This window comes from Micropterus salmoides, unplaced genomic scaffold, assembly GCF_014851395.1.
Source record: "Micropterus salmoides isolate LMB-PRFRI ecotype aquatic unplaced genomic scaffold, ASM1485139v1 Ms_hic_scaffold_8, whole genome shotgun sequence".
Classification (NCBI taxonomy): domain Eukaryota; kingdom Metazoa; phylum Chordata; class Actinopteri; order Centrarchiformes; family Centrarchidae; genus Micropterus; species Micropterus salmoides.
In genome coordinates this window covers 2,219,535-2,234,570 of record NW_024044570.1, presented here as the reverse complement: position 1 = coordinate 2,234,570, position 15,036 = coordinate 2,219,535, and the positions used below count along the sequence as shown (strand labels likewise).

General features: G+C 41.5%; 1 protein-coding gene across 2 annotated transcripts in view; it reads left to right on the top strand.

The window, feature by feature from the left end:
- Nucleotides 1-484: 484 nt before the first annotated feature.
- itga11b (integrin, alpha 11b) overlaps nucleotides 485-15,036 on the top strand; it is a 58,064-nt gene continuing 43,512 nt past the window's right edge. For both annotated transcript variants that reach the window (XM_038707161.1, XM_038707159.1), the window contains exons 1-2: nucleotides 485-593; nucleotides 12,488-12,599. In XM_038707161.1, the coding sequence (XP_038563089.1) occupies nucleotides 542-593; nucleotides 12,488-12,599 (164 nt within the window). In that variant the 5' untranslated portion in view covers nucleotides 485-541. The remainder of the gene's footprint in view (nucleotides 594-12,487; nucleotides 12,600-15,036) is intronic.

The following is a 15,036-nucleotide window of genomic DNA, read 5'->3' as shown; positions in this document are numbered from 1 at the left end:
TTCTTCCTCTTCCTCCTCCTCTTCCTTCTCCTCCTTCCTCCTCCTCCTTCTTCCTCCTTCTTTTCTTCCTCTTCCTCCTCCTCCTCCCCTTATACCTGCATCACCACAGGTTTACAGTGATTTGTAAAAAAGGTCCCAAAGTGAACTAGATATTATAAAATGGATTCACAGCCACTGAAATGTGTTATTAACTGTCAACACATCACTTTAAGCTGACATGCTACCCAGGATGCTCCTCAGTGACCTCCTCTCCAGGGTTATTGGACACATGTCAGACACAAATGGAGCTATTTCCTGTCTGGGCAACATTAAAGCTCCTGTTTTAAAAGGTGAAGTTGAAGTTAAAGGCTCTGGAAAAACTACAGAACTGTTTGTGTGTGTGGAGCAGACGGATCAGGCAGGAGGAGGTGTGTTTACTGGGCTCCTCCTCCTCCTCCTATTCCTCCTCTTCTTCTCTCTCCTTCATCAGAGCAGCAGAGTTAAGTGCCAACCCTCCAACACACTCCGTCTAGCTGTCTCCATTTCTTTTTCAAACACTCTCATGGATTATTACCACCTTCTGCTGCTGCTGTGGACCTGCAGCCTCCTGCCAGGTGAGCGAGCGAGCATCACACAGCACAGATCAGAGAGAGAGAGAGAGAGAGAGATGAAAGCATGTTTATATCAGACAGGTGCTGCTGTTCGGTTGTTTCAAGCCTCTAAAATAGACCTCCCTATTACAAACCACCTGTTTGATGGTGACGTACTGATCAGGGGTGCAGTGCAGGTTCACCTCTGAGTTCAAAAGGTGCACAGAGGGACATGAACGGTTCTTTTTACACTTGAAGGAGCACCTGCGCTGAGGAAAGACAAAATCTAGATTAAAAAAATGATCACTTTTGGGGTCCTGTCATTGATCTAGTTTATGGATCTTATTTTGATGCTGCAGGTTCCTTCAGAGTCACAGCCAGCAGAGTCTACAGCTTCACGAACAAGCATTGAAAACACTCTTATCTGATGTCCAGCGTGTTGTTTTCTGACATCTGAGTGTGGAGCAGTGTTTTCATCTGCACATGCGTTTTTGTTTCTGTGCACAGATCTTTGAAGCCGAGCCCGTGGGTTTGTTCAAAGCATGTAAGGCATTTACGAGCCTCTGTGAGACTTTATAAAGATTAAAAAGTCTCCCTGAAAGCCTTTACAGTAAAGACTTTACAACTCTGATCTGACGAGCCTTCGTCAACAGTGCAAGTGGAGTACCTGCCACTTAGGGTGACCAGATGAGAATGGATGAAATTCAGGACGCTAAAATTTATTAAAGAATGAGTGTTACTTTGTGGCTGTAACAACAACAACTGCTCATAATTTGGGACTGTCCCGAGAAAGTCTGGGAAGTCTGGTCACCCTGCTGCCACTGGTGGTGCAGTAATAAGCTCAGGTGCAGGTGGGGAAGTGGAGTGATCTAAAGCCCTGCTAGCGTTCCCTAAAGGCTGCCACCTTCATTACACCCAACAGTAAGTGTTGGACAGAAGGAGCATCATATTGATGACAGTTCATCCTTAATGTGACAAAACACTCTCAACTCAAAAGCCTGTTAAGTGCTTGTTCTGGAGCTTTCATCATCAGCTTCACCAGCGACGACCACGCCGCAACAATGTGTTATTTAAAGGTTTAATGAATATTCTGAGTGTGAGGACAGATGAAAAGGGGAAGGGGGGTGGAAGAAGGGTGCTGTCTGATAGGCCGGTCTGGGAGGATTTGTGAAGACTCAGAATGGGGGTTCTGTCTTGGAAGTGGTTTCCCCCGAGCAAGTTACTAGCCCCCCAGACGGTACGTAAATGAGACATGAGAGAGGTGTGCAACGGGTTGAATAGGAAGGGAAGAGGGGACGGGGGGGAAGGTGTGTGGATGAAGGGGAGGGTAGATCGAGCAATCTGAGACATACGGAGGCTGGCTGAGGAGCACAGGTTGAAGCGTGGCCCCGCTCCCGAACCTGTGAACAAATTTATTTCACTTAGTTAAACAACAACATAATGATGATTCAGTTCAGGTTGAAAATGTGTTGATAAAGATGTGTTCGTACTCGTCCCATCTTTGGACAGGTTTGTGCAGCGGTGTTCATGAGAGAGAGAGAGAGAGAGCAAGAGCGAGCGAGGAGATACTGCACGAATATATGCTCCTCAATCATATATGATTTTATATACGCCTAGTAAAAAAAATATGAAATCACTATGTGGCGGTCAGCGTTGATAATTATCCAGATTATAGGCTAATTAACAAATCACCTCTCCCAACTTTTAAACTACTATCATATTCATAACAGCAGCAAAGTGTGTGGTTTATGCAGAGCATATAGCATATAGTTATATATCATACATTTTTATATACAGTCTATGGTATCAGCGTTACTGTCCAACACTGACTGTGAGTACCCGGATGGTGAACTCATAAGGGCTAAAAAGTTGAGTGTGGAACGACCGCCATTTCAGCTATGTAGCGGAAGGGGCGGGACCAACAACACGGGACAAGTGGGAAGCAGCAGAGGGAGACGCCAACAACAGAACTTTTACAAGTTTCGTACTCTATTTCATCACTAAATCCACTGCTGAGAAGTTTTGAGGCGAGAAATCAGCTGTGTAGATGTCGAATGTTGACAGTTTTACGAGAAGTGACGGCGGAACAAAAATGTGCTTGAATGTTTTCGGAGTTGAGGAGCTCCGCAAGTGGCGGCGGGGGAAGCTCGCCGCCACTTGGAGGAACAACGGCAGAGGAAAACACAGCTTAAATGTTTGTACTGCTGTTATTACATATATATGTCATTACATTTGAGTAGTTTAAATAAAATGAAGAGACATCTGGCTCGTGATGTACAGAAGATTCTTAAAAAACAGAAATTGAATGAAAAGGGGACTATTGTTAGTTTTAATTATTATTATGGTTGTTAATTTGGAGCTCTGCAGGCCTCTGTGACGGGGGGATTGCACAATCTTGCGATAGTCATTTCTGGTCAGTGCAGAACAGCAGTGTTTGATTTGAGACACAGTACCCTGTCAAAATTAACGCACTAAGCAAGTAAGTACATAGTGTACTGCGTGTTAGTACACTCAAGGAAGTACCTGAATTGAGACACAGCATTGCAAACAACGTCTTGTGCTGCACCTTAGCTTGCTGAATGAAAAGCGTACTGCTAACGTTAGTTTGCAGGCTAGATAGCTAACTAGCTGGTCAGCTGCAGCCCATTAAACCAACACCTTCTCACTCCTAACTCATCACTTTTTGACACCCTTTAGTGTCGTTTTGAACGTGTTGGGCTGTGGTCAGGTTTGCAAGAGTGAATATGCAACAGGAATGTGATTAATGTTGTGAAACATTTGGATTAGGCACCAAAACTACTTTGTTAGATTAAAACAACTACGTCTCTTACGTGACTTAACAAAAACAATGTTGGAAACAAACACCGGTGTCCTGGGTGAAAGTCTGGTTTGTGGCCCACCCACCTCCTTACTTGGACTTTTCTGTTATTTATATTGTACACCTGCTTTAAGCGTTCACAAAGGATGCAACAGGTCTTCCCAGTGCGTTACAAACTGACGCCAAGGTATCGTAAACCCTGCGTCCACATGTGACGACTTGGGAGTGAGAACAGGTTGATTGAACAGCATCTAAACTGACACTGCCGCTTCAGTTCGTTTAGATGCTGGAACGGCACAGTGTCTGCCCCCAGCAGCTGCCAATCAAATAGTGCCGCCCAAAAATCACCAAACAAACGACCAAATGTTATGAAGGTTCTGGCCAAATTTTCTTGATTTGACATCTTATTCACCAAAATGACCTGATTAAAGGTAGTAAGAGAAAAGATGGGAAAGGGATGACTCTCTTGGAACAAAATTTCACAGCAATCTGGCAGATAAAAGTGTCGGACAAGCAGATCATCCCCGTCTATAGGCACTGCTGCCAGCAGAGTAAAATTGAGCAAATGTACAAATTGGGTCACTTTAGTCCTGGTGGATGAAGTCAGGGTCCATTTTCCTGTTTCACTGTGATTAAATTGAGTATTATGACCCCTAAATTCAATTTGTGTAGAGTTTGGTGCGATGGTTTTAAGGTTCTGGGTGTTTCCCTCGAGGTACAGCCGACAGGTCAGTGAGCTCTCGCTGTGGGGTGATGGGTATTCCAGGAACTCAGAGGGTGAAATGGTTTTTATGGCACGTTGTGGCTTTTAGGCCGATCGTTAAACTCAGAAGGCAGCACATCCGTCATGATGTTGTTGTTGTTAATAACACCACACAGGAAGGCGTCAGTGACCACCTGCCTTATTCAGGCTAACCCACACAAGCTTCTCCCAAAAATCCCTCTCATACTATTATATAGTAGCTGTTTGCAGTTGATTTAACCTCCTTGATGTCCCAGAAAGGTGGAGTCACCGCTGGAAACAGTGTCCTGGCAGGTTCTGAATCCCAGTAAATTGTCTTTAAATGGACTCAGAAATTGTCCTGTGAATGGTTGAATCTCTCTGACACTCACTGAGCACCATCTCTTGTATTAAACTCCACCCATGTGGCACGCCACTATTACAAAATGAACCATAATAGAAATATTACTTGGCCAGGTCCTGCTGCCAGCTTTGCATCACAGCTGCACTTCATAGTAACCACAGACGTGGTTTTATTTTGTCTGTAATGAAGAAGCAGCTCTGCTTCAGGGACAGAACAGTCTGATAAATATTTCTGAGGCATAAAAAAGGTTTATATAACTTAAGAAAATAAAGAACTGGGAATAACAGAGTGTACGCTGGATTATGATCAAGTCAATCCTTGATACGTGTCATCTTATGTAAGGAGAAACTTTCACACGCTTCATTCAAAACCTTCTGAATTTAACAGATACTGTAGTCACACTGCCGAATGTGACACAACTGAAGCAGAAGGGGTCACTTTTAAATTCAGCACATATGTAAATCAACCAAGTAACAGTGAAATATTTAAAGAAAATGCAAATCTTAAATATTCTAAGGTGTAAAATTAACTCTTGAAGAGTTGTTGATCTCTTGAATCTTACCAGCGGGTCCATTGAGCAGCTGTTCTGGAGCTTTTGGTCATTTTGTGGAAGATCCTTAAAATGAGTGCAGTCAGTCATGTCTATGCTGAAGGATTCCAAAAATCTCCTAAATTGGAATTGCATGGTTGATTAGGAAGATCATTTTAAATGTCCAGTTATTTTAAAGGGAGTTTGGCATGCAGTGTGGTTGACCAACCCGTTCTCAGATCAGTTGGCATCATAGTTCAACACAGTGGGGGAAACCCTGCAGCGTCATTTTTATAACGCTAAAGGTAGATGTAGACAGTGGTTCTCAATGTTTTTGGGGCCAGCGTCCCCCTATCCATTATCCAGGCCCCCATCAAAAAAGATGTTTACATTAACTCATTTAGCAGACGCTTTTATCCAAAGTGACTTACATTTGAGGAACAACATACAAGCATCAACAGAGCATCAACTACAGATCTACAACTGGCAAAACATACTAGTAAGAGCTCACAGTATATATCACATCGACATGTTGGCCATTTGCCCTGAATTATTATTATTAAAAAAACACATAATTGAATAGCAAACTACAGATTTATTACTCTCCCAGGGAAGAAGAAAGCTAGTAATTATATTTAATTAAAAAGTAATTGTCCTCCCAGAAACTGTGTGTGAACCCCGATGCTGTTTTCTGGGAGGAGGAACTTAATAACTGGGGTGTCTGGGGGGTCCACTCCAGAAGATTTTGAGCATTAAAGAATTAATTTCCTGCATTGTGGTGGAACTTTTTTATTTCTATTAAGGGAAACACAAAATTCAGGTGGCAGGTGAAAATTCAAAATATATAAATATAATGGAATATAAGGCAGTAGGCTCTCAGATATTCTTATTCGCCTTTAAAAATGTTTCTCAACTTATTTAATATCATCCCTGCTGAGTCAACATACATCATTTAGTATTCCCTCCTCTTTCGTGCCTTCTGTTTGGGGAAGTAAACCGATTGTGGAAACAAAACTAACCTTCAACGCCTGTGATCAGACAGAAATCTCACCACAAATTCACACAACTTCAGCAGAGCTATGATAAAGTGCAGCTCACAGTCCCAAACAGAGCAGGTCACTGCTGGGGCACAAACTGGCTGCCACTCACGGCATCAGCTGCTGGACAAAGTTGCTTTCAGGGGAAGTCCGACAAGCGGAATATCCCTCTTTTAAATGTGTAACCACTGCGATTACAAGGCGTTCAACGTGTATTCTTTAGATAAATTAACCACAGTATAACCAAGAAACAGGGCGTCCATTTTCCAGAGTTTACACAGTAAACGCCACGTGGATGAAATCTTACAGATGTTCCTCTGACTTTCGGTTCTAATGAAGGCAGTACGCCACAAGCAGCTGACAGAAACACTGAAGAGAAGAAGACGATACACACAGTCTCGTCCAGTCAGAGTGGAGTAAACTGGCAGGTTTTTATGTTGCAGACCAGTTTTTTTGCAAATAGATGAAAGTTTAAACTCTTACTGTTGTGAACATTTTGTGTAAACTCCTTAAAACTTTCATCTCAACAAAAGTCCCCCAAGAGCAGCTCAGCACCCCCCTTTCCAAAATATTGCTTCTAAGTTGAGCAACTTACACAAGTTAAGTGATGTAAGTAGCGTTATTTTAAGCCAAAGCCTGATGTTTTTCTAACCAAATTGCGCCATTTAATGTAGAAGAAAAACAACGTTCCGTTTCACAACATTAACTAGCAGTTTTATTTTGAAAGTCTAACCAGAAATTGCATATTTACTATTGCTAACTTCACCGGACGCGACACCAGTCACAGCCTGCTGCATCTGACAGGTCTGAAAACATTACACAGACCGTCAGGGTTGTGACCTCTGACCTGTGCCGCCTGTCGGACAGATGAAGGGTCATCTGGCTGTGGTCAACGTGAGCATCAGGCTGCAGTGATGCTGAGCCAATAGAGCCGTCTGCCTGCCTTCTGGAGGAAGTCACACAGACGGCGTTTGGCTTGACGTGAGCACAAAATCACTCCCATCTTTGACCTGATTAGATTTATTTCCTAGCGCTGCATCGGATTTAAAAACTGGAGGTTTGTGCACAAACTGCACAGACTTTGTTTCTCTTCTAACAAAAATAGTCTCTCCGTTGCCGCAGTAGCTTTAGCTGGATATTAATGTGTAGGCAATTATGACAGCAGCTGAGAAACATCTGGAAAACTCACATACACACACAAAAAAGTCAAAGCGTCCTGGGCTGTTTAAAAAAAATTAGAAAAATGTGTTATTGGTTCCAGGGAGGATGATCCAAATCAGTCAAATCATCCAGTGGCAGCGATAGGAGACTGTCAGGCTTGGATCTGCATCGTACGTCTCTGCTCTGCCAAGCCTCTCTCCATCTTTCGCCAACAGCTTCCATAAATCGAGCAGATTCCTCTTAGCCGCGAGGAAACAAACACACCTCAAAGGCCAAAACAATTTACCCATGATTCCTCTTTTCCAGTGTGCTTTATTTTTGTCCTCTGTAGCCTAATTCATCGCTGCTGCCTCACTGCTGTGCTCATTTACACAGCTGGAGGAGACGGAGCGCTCAGAGGAAATACTTCAGCACACGGCGAAAGACCACAAAGGTCACAGGGTCATGGGGGGGGGGGGGGGGGTCTAAGGGTCAAAGGCTGGTGGGAAATGAACACCGGGCTCAAGGACGCTAAAGCAGAAGCAGTAAGAGTTGTAAGGATGGCACATTACATTTACAGGAAAACCTCTCTGTGGCTCTTAAAATCTGACCTGGATGAGATTAGATTTGACAAGCAAGAATCGATTTAAGTCAGTTCAGTAATGTCTCTTTAGATTAAACTACAAAACAGAGGAGGAAGATGAAACAAGATTAGATGAGATGAGTTGAGAAAAGAAGGGATGAATGAAGATGACCTGGACTGTGAAAATATTTGTTGAAGATAAAAAAACGCACATTGTGATGAGATGAGACAGTTTTGGCTAGATTATATAAATCAGATTAAGAACACTTGGTCACATAAGAAAAACAAGAATCCAGAGGGGAACACAGAGATAAAATCAGATTTAGATTTAGCGAGATTAGATAAGAACAACTGAAGCAAGGAAAACTAAAACTAAATGTGACTAGATGAGTTAAGACAAGAGATTAAATCAAAACAAAGTGAGATGAGACAAACCTATCGGGAAGAAAGTACAGATCGAATCAAATGACATGAAGCGGACAAGTTGAGAGGACAAACCGCTCTCACTCTCCTACTCGTCACATGTGGACGCATGGTCCAGAGCCATCGGCGTCAGTTTGTAACATACTGCGGATCCCTGTAGCGCAGTGGGGGAAGCCCTGTAGCGTCAGGTTTTGACAGTAAATGTATGAAATTTAACAGAAGAGAATGAGTAAGGAGGACGTTGGAGTGGATGCAGGGCCAGTGTCCCGTGTGAAACAAACAGTCAACATTTAATATTTTTATTTAAGTTACGCAAGTTACGTAAATTGAGTAAGATACGCAAGTGACATAAGTCTGTGTTCTTCCGTGTTAACTGACCTACGTAGTTATTTTAACCCAAACCATGATCTTTTCCTAGCCTTAACCAAGTAGTTTTGGTGCCTAAACTTAACCAAGTTGCAACGTTTCACAACTTTAACACGTGGCGTTTCAAAATGGCGATGTTTCCAAACGCTAGTGATTTATTTTGAAAGTTTAACCGGACTTGGCATATTTATTTTGATAACTTTACCGGGTGTTGCATATTTGTTGTTGCTAAGCGTTGCTAACTTGACCGTGGAGCCCTAAACGTCTGAAGTTGACGCTAAAGGGGCGTTAAGAAGCGACGCCAAAGGGCCTTGACCAAGCGTCTATATGTGACGAGTCGGGAGTGAGAATGTGTTGCATAGGACAGAGATAAAGTGACAAGACAAGAGATGAGATGAAGTGAGATTAGATGGGATGTCAAAACAGTATCTTGTCTTGACAACAGATGTCAAGCCAGGTCAGGCTAAAAGAAGATACAATGAGATGGGAATAGAAGAGATGAATATCCTCTTTCTCGAAGTTAAAATTAGAAAGAAAATATTAGAACAACAGAACAAACTGGGGTATAAAAACTGACATTTAAAACTTGTTGAATATGGACCTCTGTAGACTCAAACAGCTTTCTCTGATGCAGTTGATGCCTCAACTGTCAGATTCACTTCTCTTTGTTTGCCATAATTTCATTTTATAAAGTCGTACCCCACCAAGACATTTTGCCACAAAGAACTGATGCAGCGCAGCTGTGAATGTTGTTATGTTGCTCTGAACTGTAGATCTGATTTTAAAAGCTGTTTCTAACTCTTCTCTTTTATCAGTTACAAATCTATCTATGCTAATTATGTTGCATTAATAAAAAATCCAATTACAGAAGTTAAAATTAAACAGATATAACACAGATTTCTATAATCTATAAACTTCTGTCTTTACACAGCTGCTCTGAATTCAGAGAGTGACACAGTTTCTGGAGAGAAACTGAGCAGAAAAGAAAAAAGCTGAAATAGTTGGAAGGTCACCGGAGCTCTGAGAGCAAAACCATGAGGAAGGAAAAATGAAGACACTCTTCCTCTATTGAAATCATTGTAATGATCTGATAGAAGAAGAATGCCTTATTCCTTTGCCAAATTTATTTATCCTTGTTCATTTGACTTTTGTTGAAAGAATGAAATAATTTCCTTTTTCCAGGAAGTTCTCAGTTTCCTGCCGTGGAAAATCAACTTGAAAAAGTGCAGTGACGTCATTTTCATCCTTCATTATCTGGGTTTTTGTCAGACTTAGCAGTGTTTCAAGTCTTCCCTCCCTCCCTCCCTCCCTCCCTCCCTCCCTCCTCCTGTCAACCAACCTTCCCGATAAAGATTTTAATAGAAACCAGAGGAAGGTCCAGGGTCGGTTGGTGCAGGAGCAGGAAAGAGGACGAGGATAGAGGAAGAGCAGGGAGGTGTATAAGTGTGAGGTGAAGGGTCTCTGATGAGGTTCTGTCTTCTGTCAAGCTTTTGAAGAAGACTGCTCATTTTCCACCACCTCCACGTGTCTAGTTTGATGGTATGAAAGAAAATCAAATTGAGGAAAGGAGGCTGAAGCTGCAGATGAATCCAAATATCCAGGAGCAGTCACTGAATTTAAATTGTCATCGGACTCAAACAAGAGATGTCTACAGCTCTTACACGTCATGAATATGGCTCCAACAGTTCAAAGGAGATAAAGACATACTGGTTATTACATGTACTGTTCATCGTCTCTAAATACTAAAAAGAAAACAAAAGAAATGTCAACAACAGCAGCATACTTTGTCGCTGAGTTCTGAGTAAGAAGGAAAGCAAACTGATTTAGATGCTTATTTTAGTTCCATAAATCGTCCACGTAATTGTCTCTTCCTTGACTAAAAGACCACAACCACTTTTTTATACTAAATTTCCAGACTTTTTTTTCTCGTCTTATATTTTGACCACTAACCAACCAACTAACTAACGCAACTGCTACTTAGGCAACAAAAAACACTGGGTTAGGTTTGGGCAACAAAACTAGTCTGTTTTGTATAACTGGGGTGTTTAACTACAGCTTAAAGCTGATGATAAGTTATTAAAGCAATGATGCAGGGCAATGTTGCCGTCAGTGGTAACGAGTAAAGATTACTACTGTAATCCCCTTCCTCCACCACTCTGCCACACCGCCGTTCAAAACGGATTTACCACTAGCAACATTGCCCAGCAACATTGCCCAAAAAGTTTATGCTTCTGCTTCGAATCGATGGCGTAGCCTACGCCCTACGTCCTACGCATAGCCCCGTACCCTACGCCGTAGCCTGACGTGCACCACCTCAAAAATGTAACTACATGCCGAGGCGACGCAGACCGTAAGAACTGTGATTGGTTGGCTGGGTAGCCTCCCAATGCCTCTGAGCCGTCCGGAAGTGCTCCGTGCTTTGAAGTAAATTTTACTAGCGGCTGTAACAGCGTGGATATTTGAGCGTCACAACCAGAGTGAAATGAATCCTTTCGCTATCAGAATGTGATCCATTCGGTCAATAACATCTGAAAAGCCTGTAACAGCAGTGTTGTATAGCCACTAGAGGTCTCTGCCACAATAAACGTAAATATGGGTCGTAATAACGTGCTGCACAAACAACCTATATTTTTGTTTTCCTGTAGCTGTAGCTACTGTCACTGACTCAAATCACCATTATTTTATGTTTTTAGTATGATAGCGCTGTGGAGGACTGGATCATTTAAGAAATATTTTGTTGTTTACAGTATTGGGTCCCTCCATATACCTGTGGGGAAGGACAAAACATCAGGAACACCTGTGTGTGATTTAATATTTTCATTCTTGCCTTTCTGTGGGAAAGTGAAGGGGAAATAGAATCTGGATTCCAGCCTAGAGGGACTCTAGTCTGATTCCAGGAGATCTTTTCCTGATGAAGTGTAATTTTCATTTTGTGGAAGCTATTTTCCCCTCAACATTCCTAAAAAAGGAGCATAAACCTTCTCCATTTAGCAGTGGCTTTAATCTGTAGGTGGACAGGGTGAGGGGTGATGGAGTGATAGCGCAACAGTTCTTCCAAGAAAGAGTGATCCCAATCTCTGTTGTAGCTGCAGCTTTGATTTTTAGTACTTCCTCCTGCTCATGTGAGTGTAGGAAATACTAGCTGTAAGTTTTTGTCTGCTGCCAAGATCCATGGACTATTTCTCTACACAAAGACAAAAAATACGTTATGCAAACACATTCTCACGCCCAGGTCATCCCATTTGGACACAAAATCAAGACCCCTTGGCCTCAGTTTTTAATGAATTGGGAATCCCTTTAGCGCCATAGTTCAGCAAAGTGGGAAAAGTCCAATATTGTTGAACGCCAAAGGTAGATGTAGTATAGAAATAATAGAAAAGTCAGGGTAAGGAGGTGGATAGGTGGGTGGGTGGGTCAGAAACTGGACTTTCCCCCAGGAGACTTTTGTTTGTTTCATGTGTGAAACAAAAAGTCAACGTTAATTCATTAATTCAAAAAGTAACATACGTTGCGCAGTTTAACTCACATAAGTAATAGTTATTTTAACCCAAACCATGATGTGCTCCTTAATCTAAAAAAGTATCTTTAGTGCCTAAACCTAACCAAATTGTGATGTTTCACAATACTAACCACGTGCTGTTGCATACTCATTCTTTCTGAATTGACCACTGAGCCCTACATGCGCAAAAACAATGCTAAAGTGTACACAGGGTGTTAAAAAGTGACACCAAGGGATTCTGACCAAGCGTCCATATGTGACGAGTTGGGATTGAGAATGTGTTGATTAAAGTTCTGTCTGTAGTTATAGCTGTGATTTATGTGGACTGGTTACACTGGGCAGCTTCCAGTTTGCTGAACCTTCCCTCGAGAAACGAAGTTACTGTAACAGCCGTTAGGAGCATGTTGTGTGAACCGAGTGTCGTCTTCTGTGTTTCAGATCCTCAGCCCTGCTTCAACTTCGACACAAAGAACTTCAAGATCTTCTCTGGTTCTAAGGAAAGCCAGTTTGGTTACACAGTCCAGCAGCACGAGGCAGGAGGACGCCAGTGGTGAGAATCCCTGTTCACTATTTCTCCACCAGCATCCAGAAACCAGTCTGAACTTGTCGAGCCACATTTACCAGTCTCTAACTATCCATTCAGATCTATATGTATATACTTATATACTGATTACATATCTGGTCACATACAGAAACCACTCTGTCCACAAAGCAGTGACGTTCCTTCATTTATTACTATTGGGACAAAATAAGTCTATTTCTAGATCGAGTGGTCTTTAATGACAAGCAATTGGATGGAAAGAAAACATAACAGCTGCTTGAATTTAAGTTAACAACTTATCAGTTAGAAAGCAACAACAGTAGCAGGCCAACATTTGTTAGACTGTGCAATGGTGCTTTGGTGGAAATTAAAAAATTAAATTCCACATGGTCACCTTGTGATGTAACTGTAGTTTGTCCAATTAGGATAAGAGAGATTTGAATAAGACAATATATCGTAAGCAGCATGACTAAACGGCACAAAAATATTATCCACTCCGTTATTAACAAGGACTGATCATATTTCCTTTTCAAGTTTTAGACAGTTTTTGGATACCTCAGTTAGCCACCTCTCCAAGTACTGTCAGGTACAGACAGAATAGGTAACGTCTCGCTGTCTGTCTGGTTTTAAATGAAAATTGCTGTTGAATCGTAGGATTTATTGGACACGGTGGTCTGACAAAAGCAATGTTCCATGTCCTGGGAAAGTGAGTCGAAAAACCTTCGACTATGAGATGTTTCCAGGAAAGTTGGTTGTTGGTTTCTGTCCTCCCCATGCTGAGTGTCCGTGAATCATGTTGGGACAACACATTTTCCACCAATATGTCTGATAAAGCAGCGTGTTCTTTATAGTACTTTCTGCTATAAATTAGGATTTTGTAATCGAGACCTGATATTATTTCCACATAGCTTCTTACCCTCATATTTCTCATTCACTCACATGCTCCTGTACAGTTTGTCCTTGGCAGTCATGAGTCTGCTGTGAGTGTTTGTCTCGTCTCTCATCCGTCATCTTTATGTTTCCAACCTGCTGTTGGATTCCCAAATTCCAGAGGACACATTTAAACCTTCAGCTGCTTCTTTCTGCTGCAAGGTAGATGAGATGAAATTATATGAGATGAAGTAGGATGAGATAAGAAAGATAAGATGAAGTGAGATGAGATAAAAGTGAGATGAGTTGACATGAGACGAGATGAGGTAAGATAAATTACGTGCGGAAAGAAAGATAAGATGAAGTGAGATGAGATAAAAGTGAGATGAGTTGACATGAGACCAAATGAGGTAAGATAAATTACGTGCGGAAAGAAAGATAAGATGAAGTGAGATGAAATAAAAGTGAGATGAGTTGACATGAGACAAGATAAGAAAGATCAGATGAAGTGAGATGAGAAACTTAAGTGAGATAAGAAAGATAAGATCAAGTGAGATGAGATAAAAGTGAGATGAGTTGACATGAGACGAGATGAGGTAAGATAAATTACGTGTGGAAAGAAAGATAAGATCAAGTGAGATGAGATAAAAGTGAGATGAGTTGACATGAGACGAGATGAGGTAAGATAAATTACATGCGGAAAGAAAGATAAGATGAAGTGAGATGAGATAAAAGTGAGATGAGTTGACATGAGACGAGATGAGATAAAATTAAGTGAGATGAGATAAGAAAGATCAGATGAAGTGAGATGAGAAACTTAAGTGAGATAAGAAAGATAAGATCAAGTGAGAGAAGAAAAAGTGAGATGAGTTGACATGAAGAGATGAGGTAAGATAAATTACGTGCGGAAAGAAAGATAAGATCAAGTGAGATGAGATAAATTAAATGAGATGAGATAAAATTAAATGAGATGAGATAAGAAGGATAAGTGAAATGAGATAAAATGAGACCAGATGAGATAAGATGACAAATAAAAATCTTTTCTCAACTCACCTCTACTTGTCTAATCTCATTTCATCACATCTAATCTCATATATATGTCCTATATAATCTGATTTTCTCATTTCACGTCATCTTGTTTTGTCTCATCATATGTTGTCTCTAGTTATCGAGCCTTGTCTGTTATCTACTATAATCTTAACTCATCTAGTTGAATCCAGTCTAATTTAATGTGATCTAATCTAACAACCCTATATGAAATGTTAAGGGCAGCAGGAGGCCAAATGAAGAGATCAAATTAGATAAAGCTAACAGATGTGAGGTGACGCGAGATGCCTTCTCTGCTGTGCGTTTCTAATCTCATCTAATCTCAGGGCGGGTTCACACCTAAAGGTCCGGTTCCTGAATTGAACCAACGCGAGGGTGATGCATTGTTCAGTTTTCCAGCTGGGCCGGTTTGCGTTCAAAGACAAAACAAAAACAGTCCAGAAATTTGAATCAAAAGCCACGTGGTAGAAACGACGTTCGATTATTGGTCATACAGTCGGCGGGACAAAATACCTAACCCCTACAAATA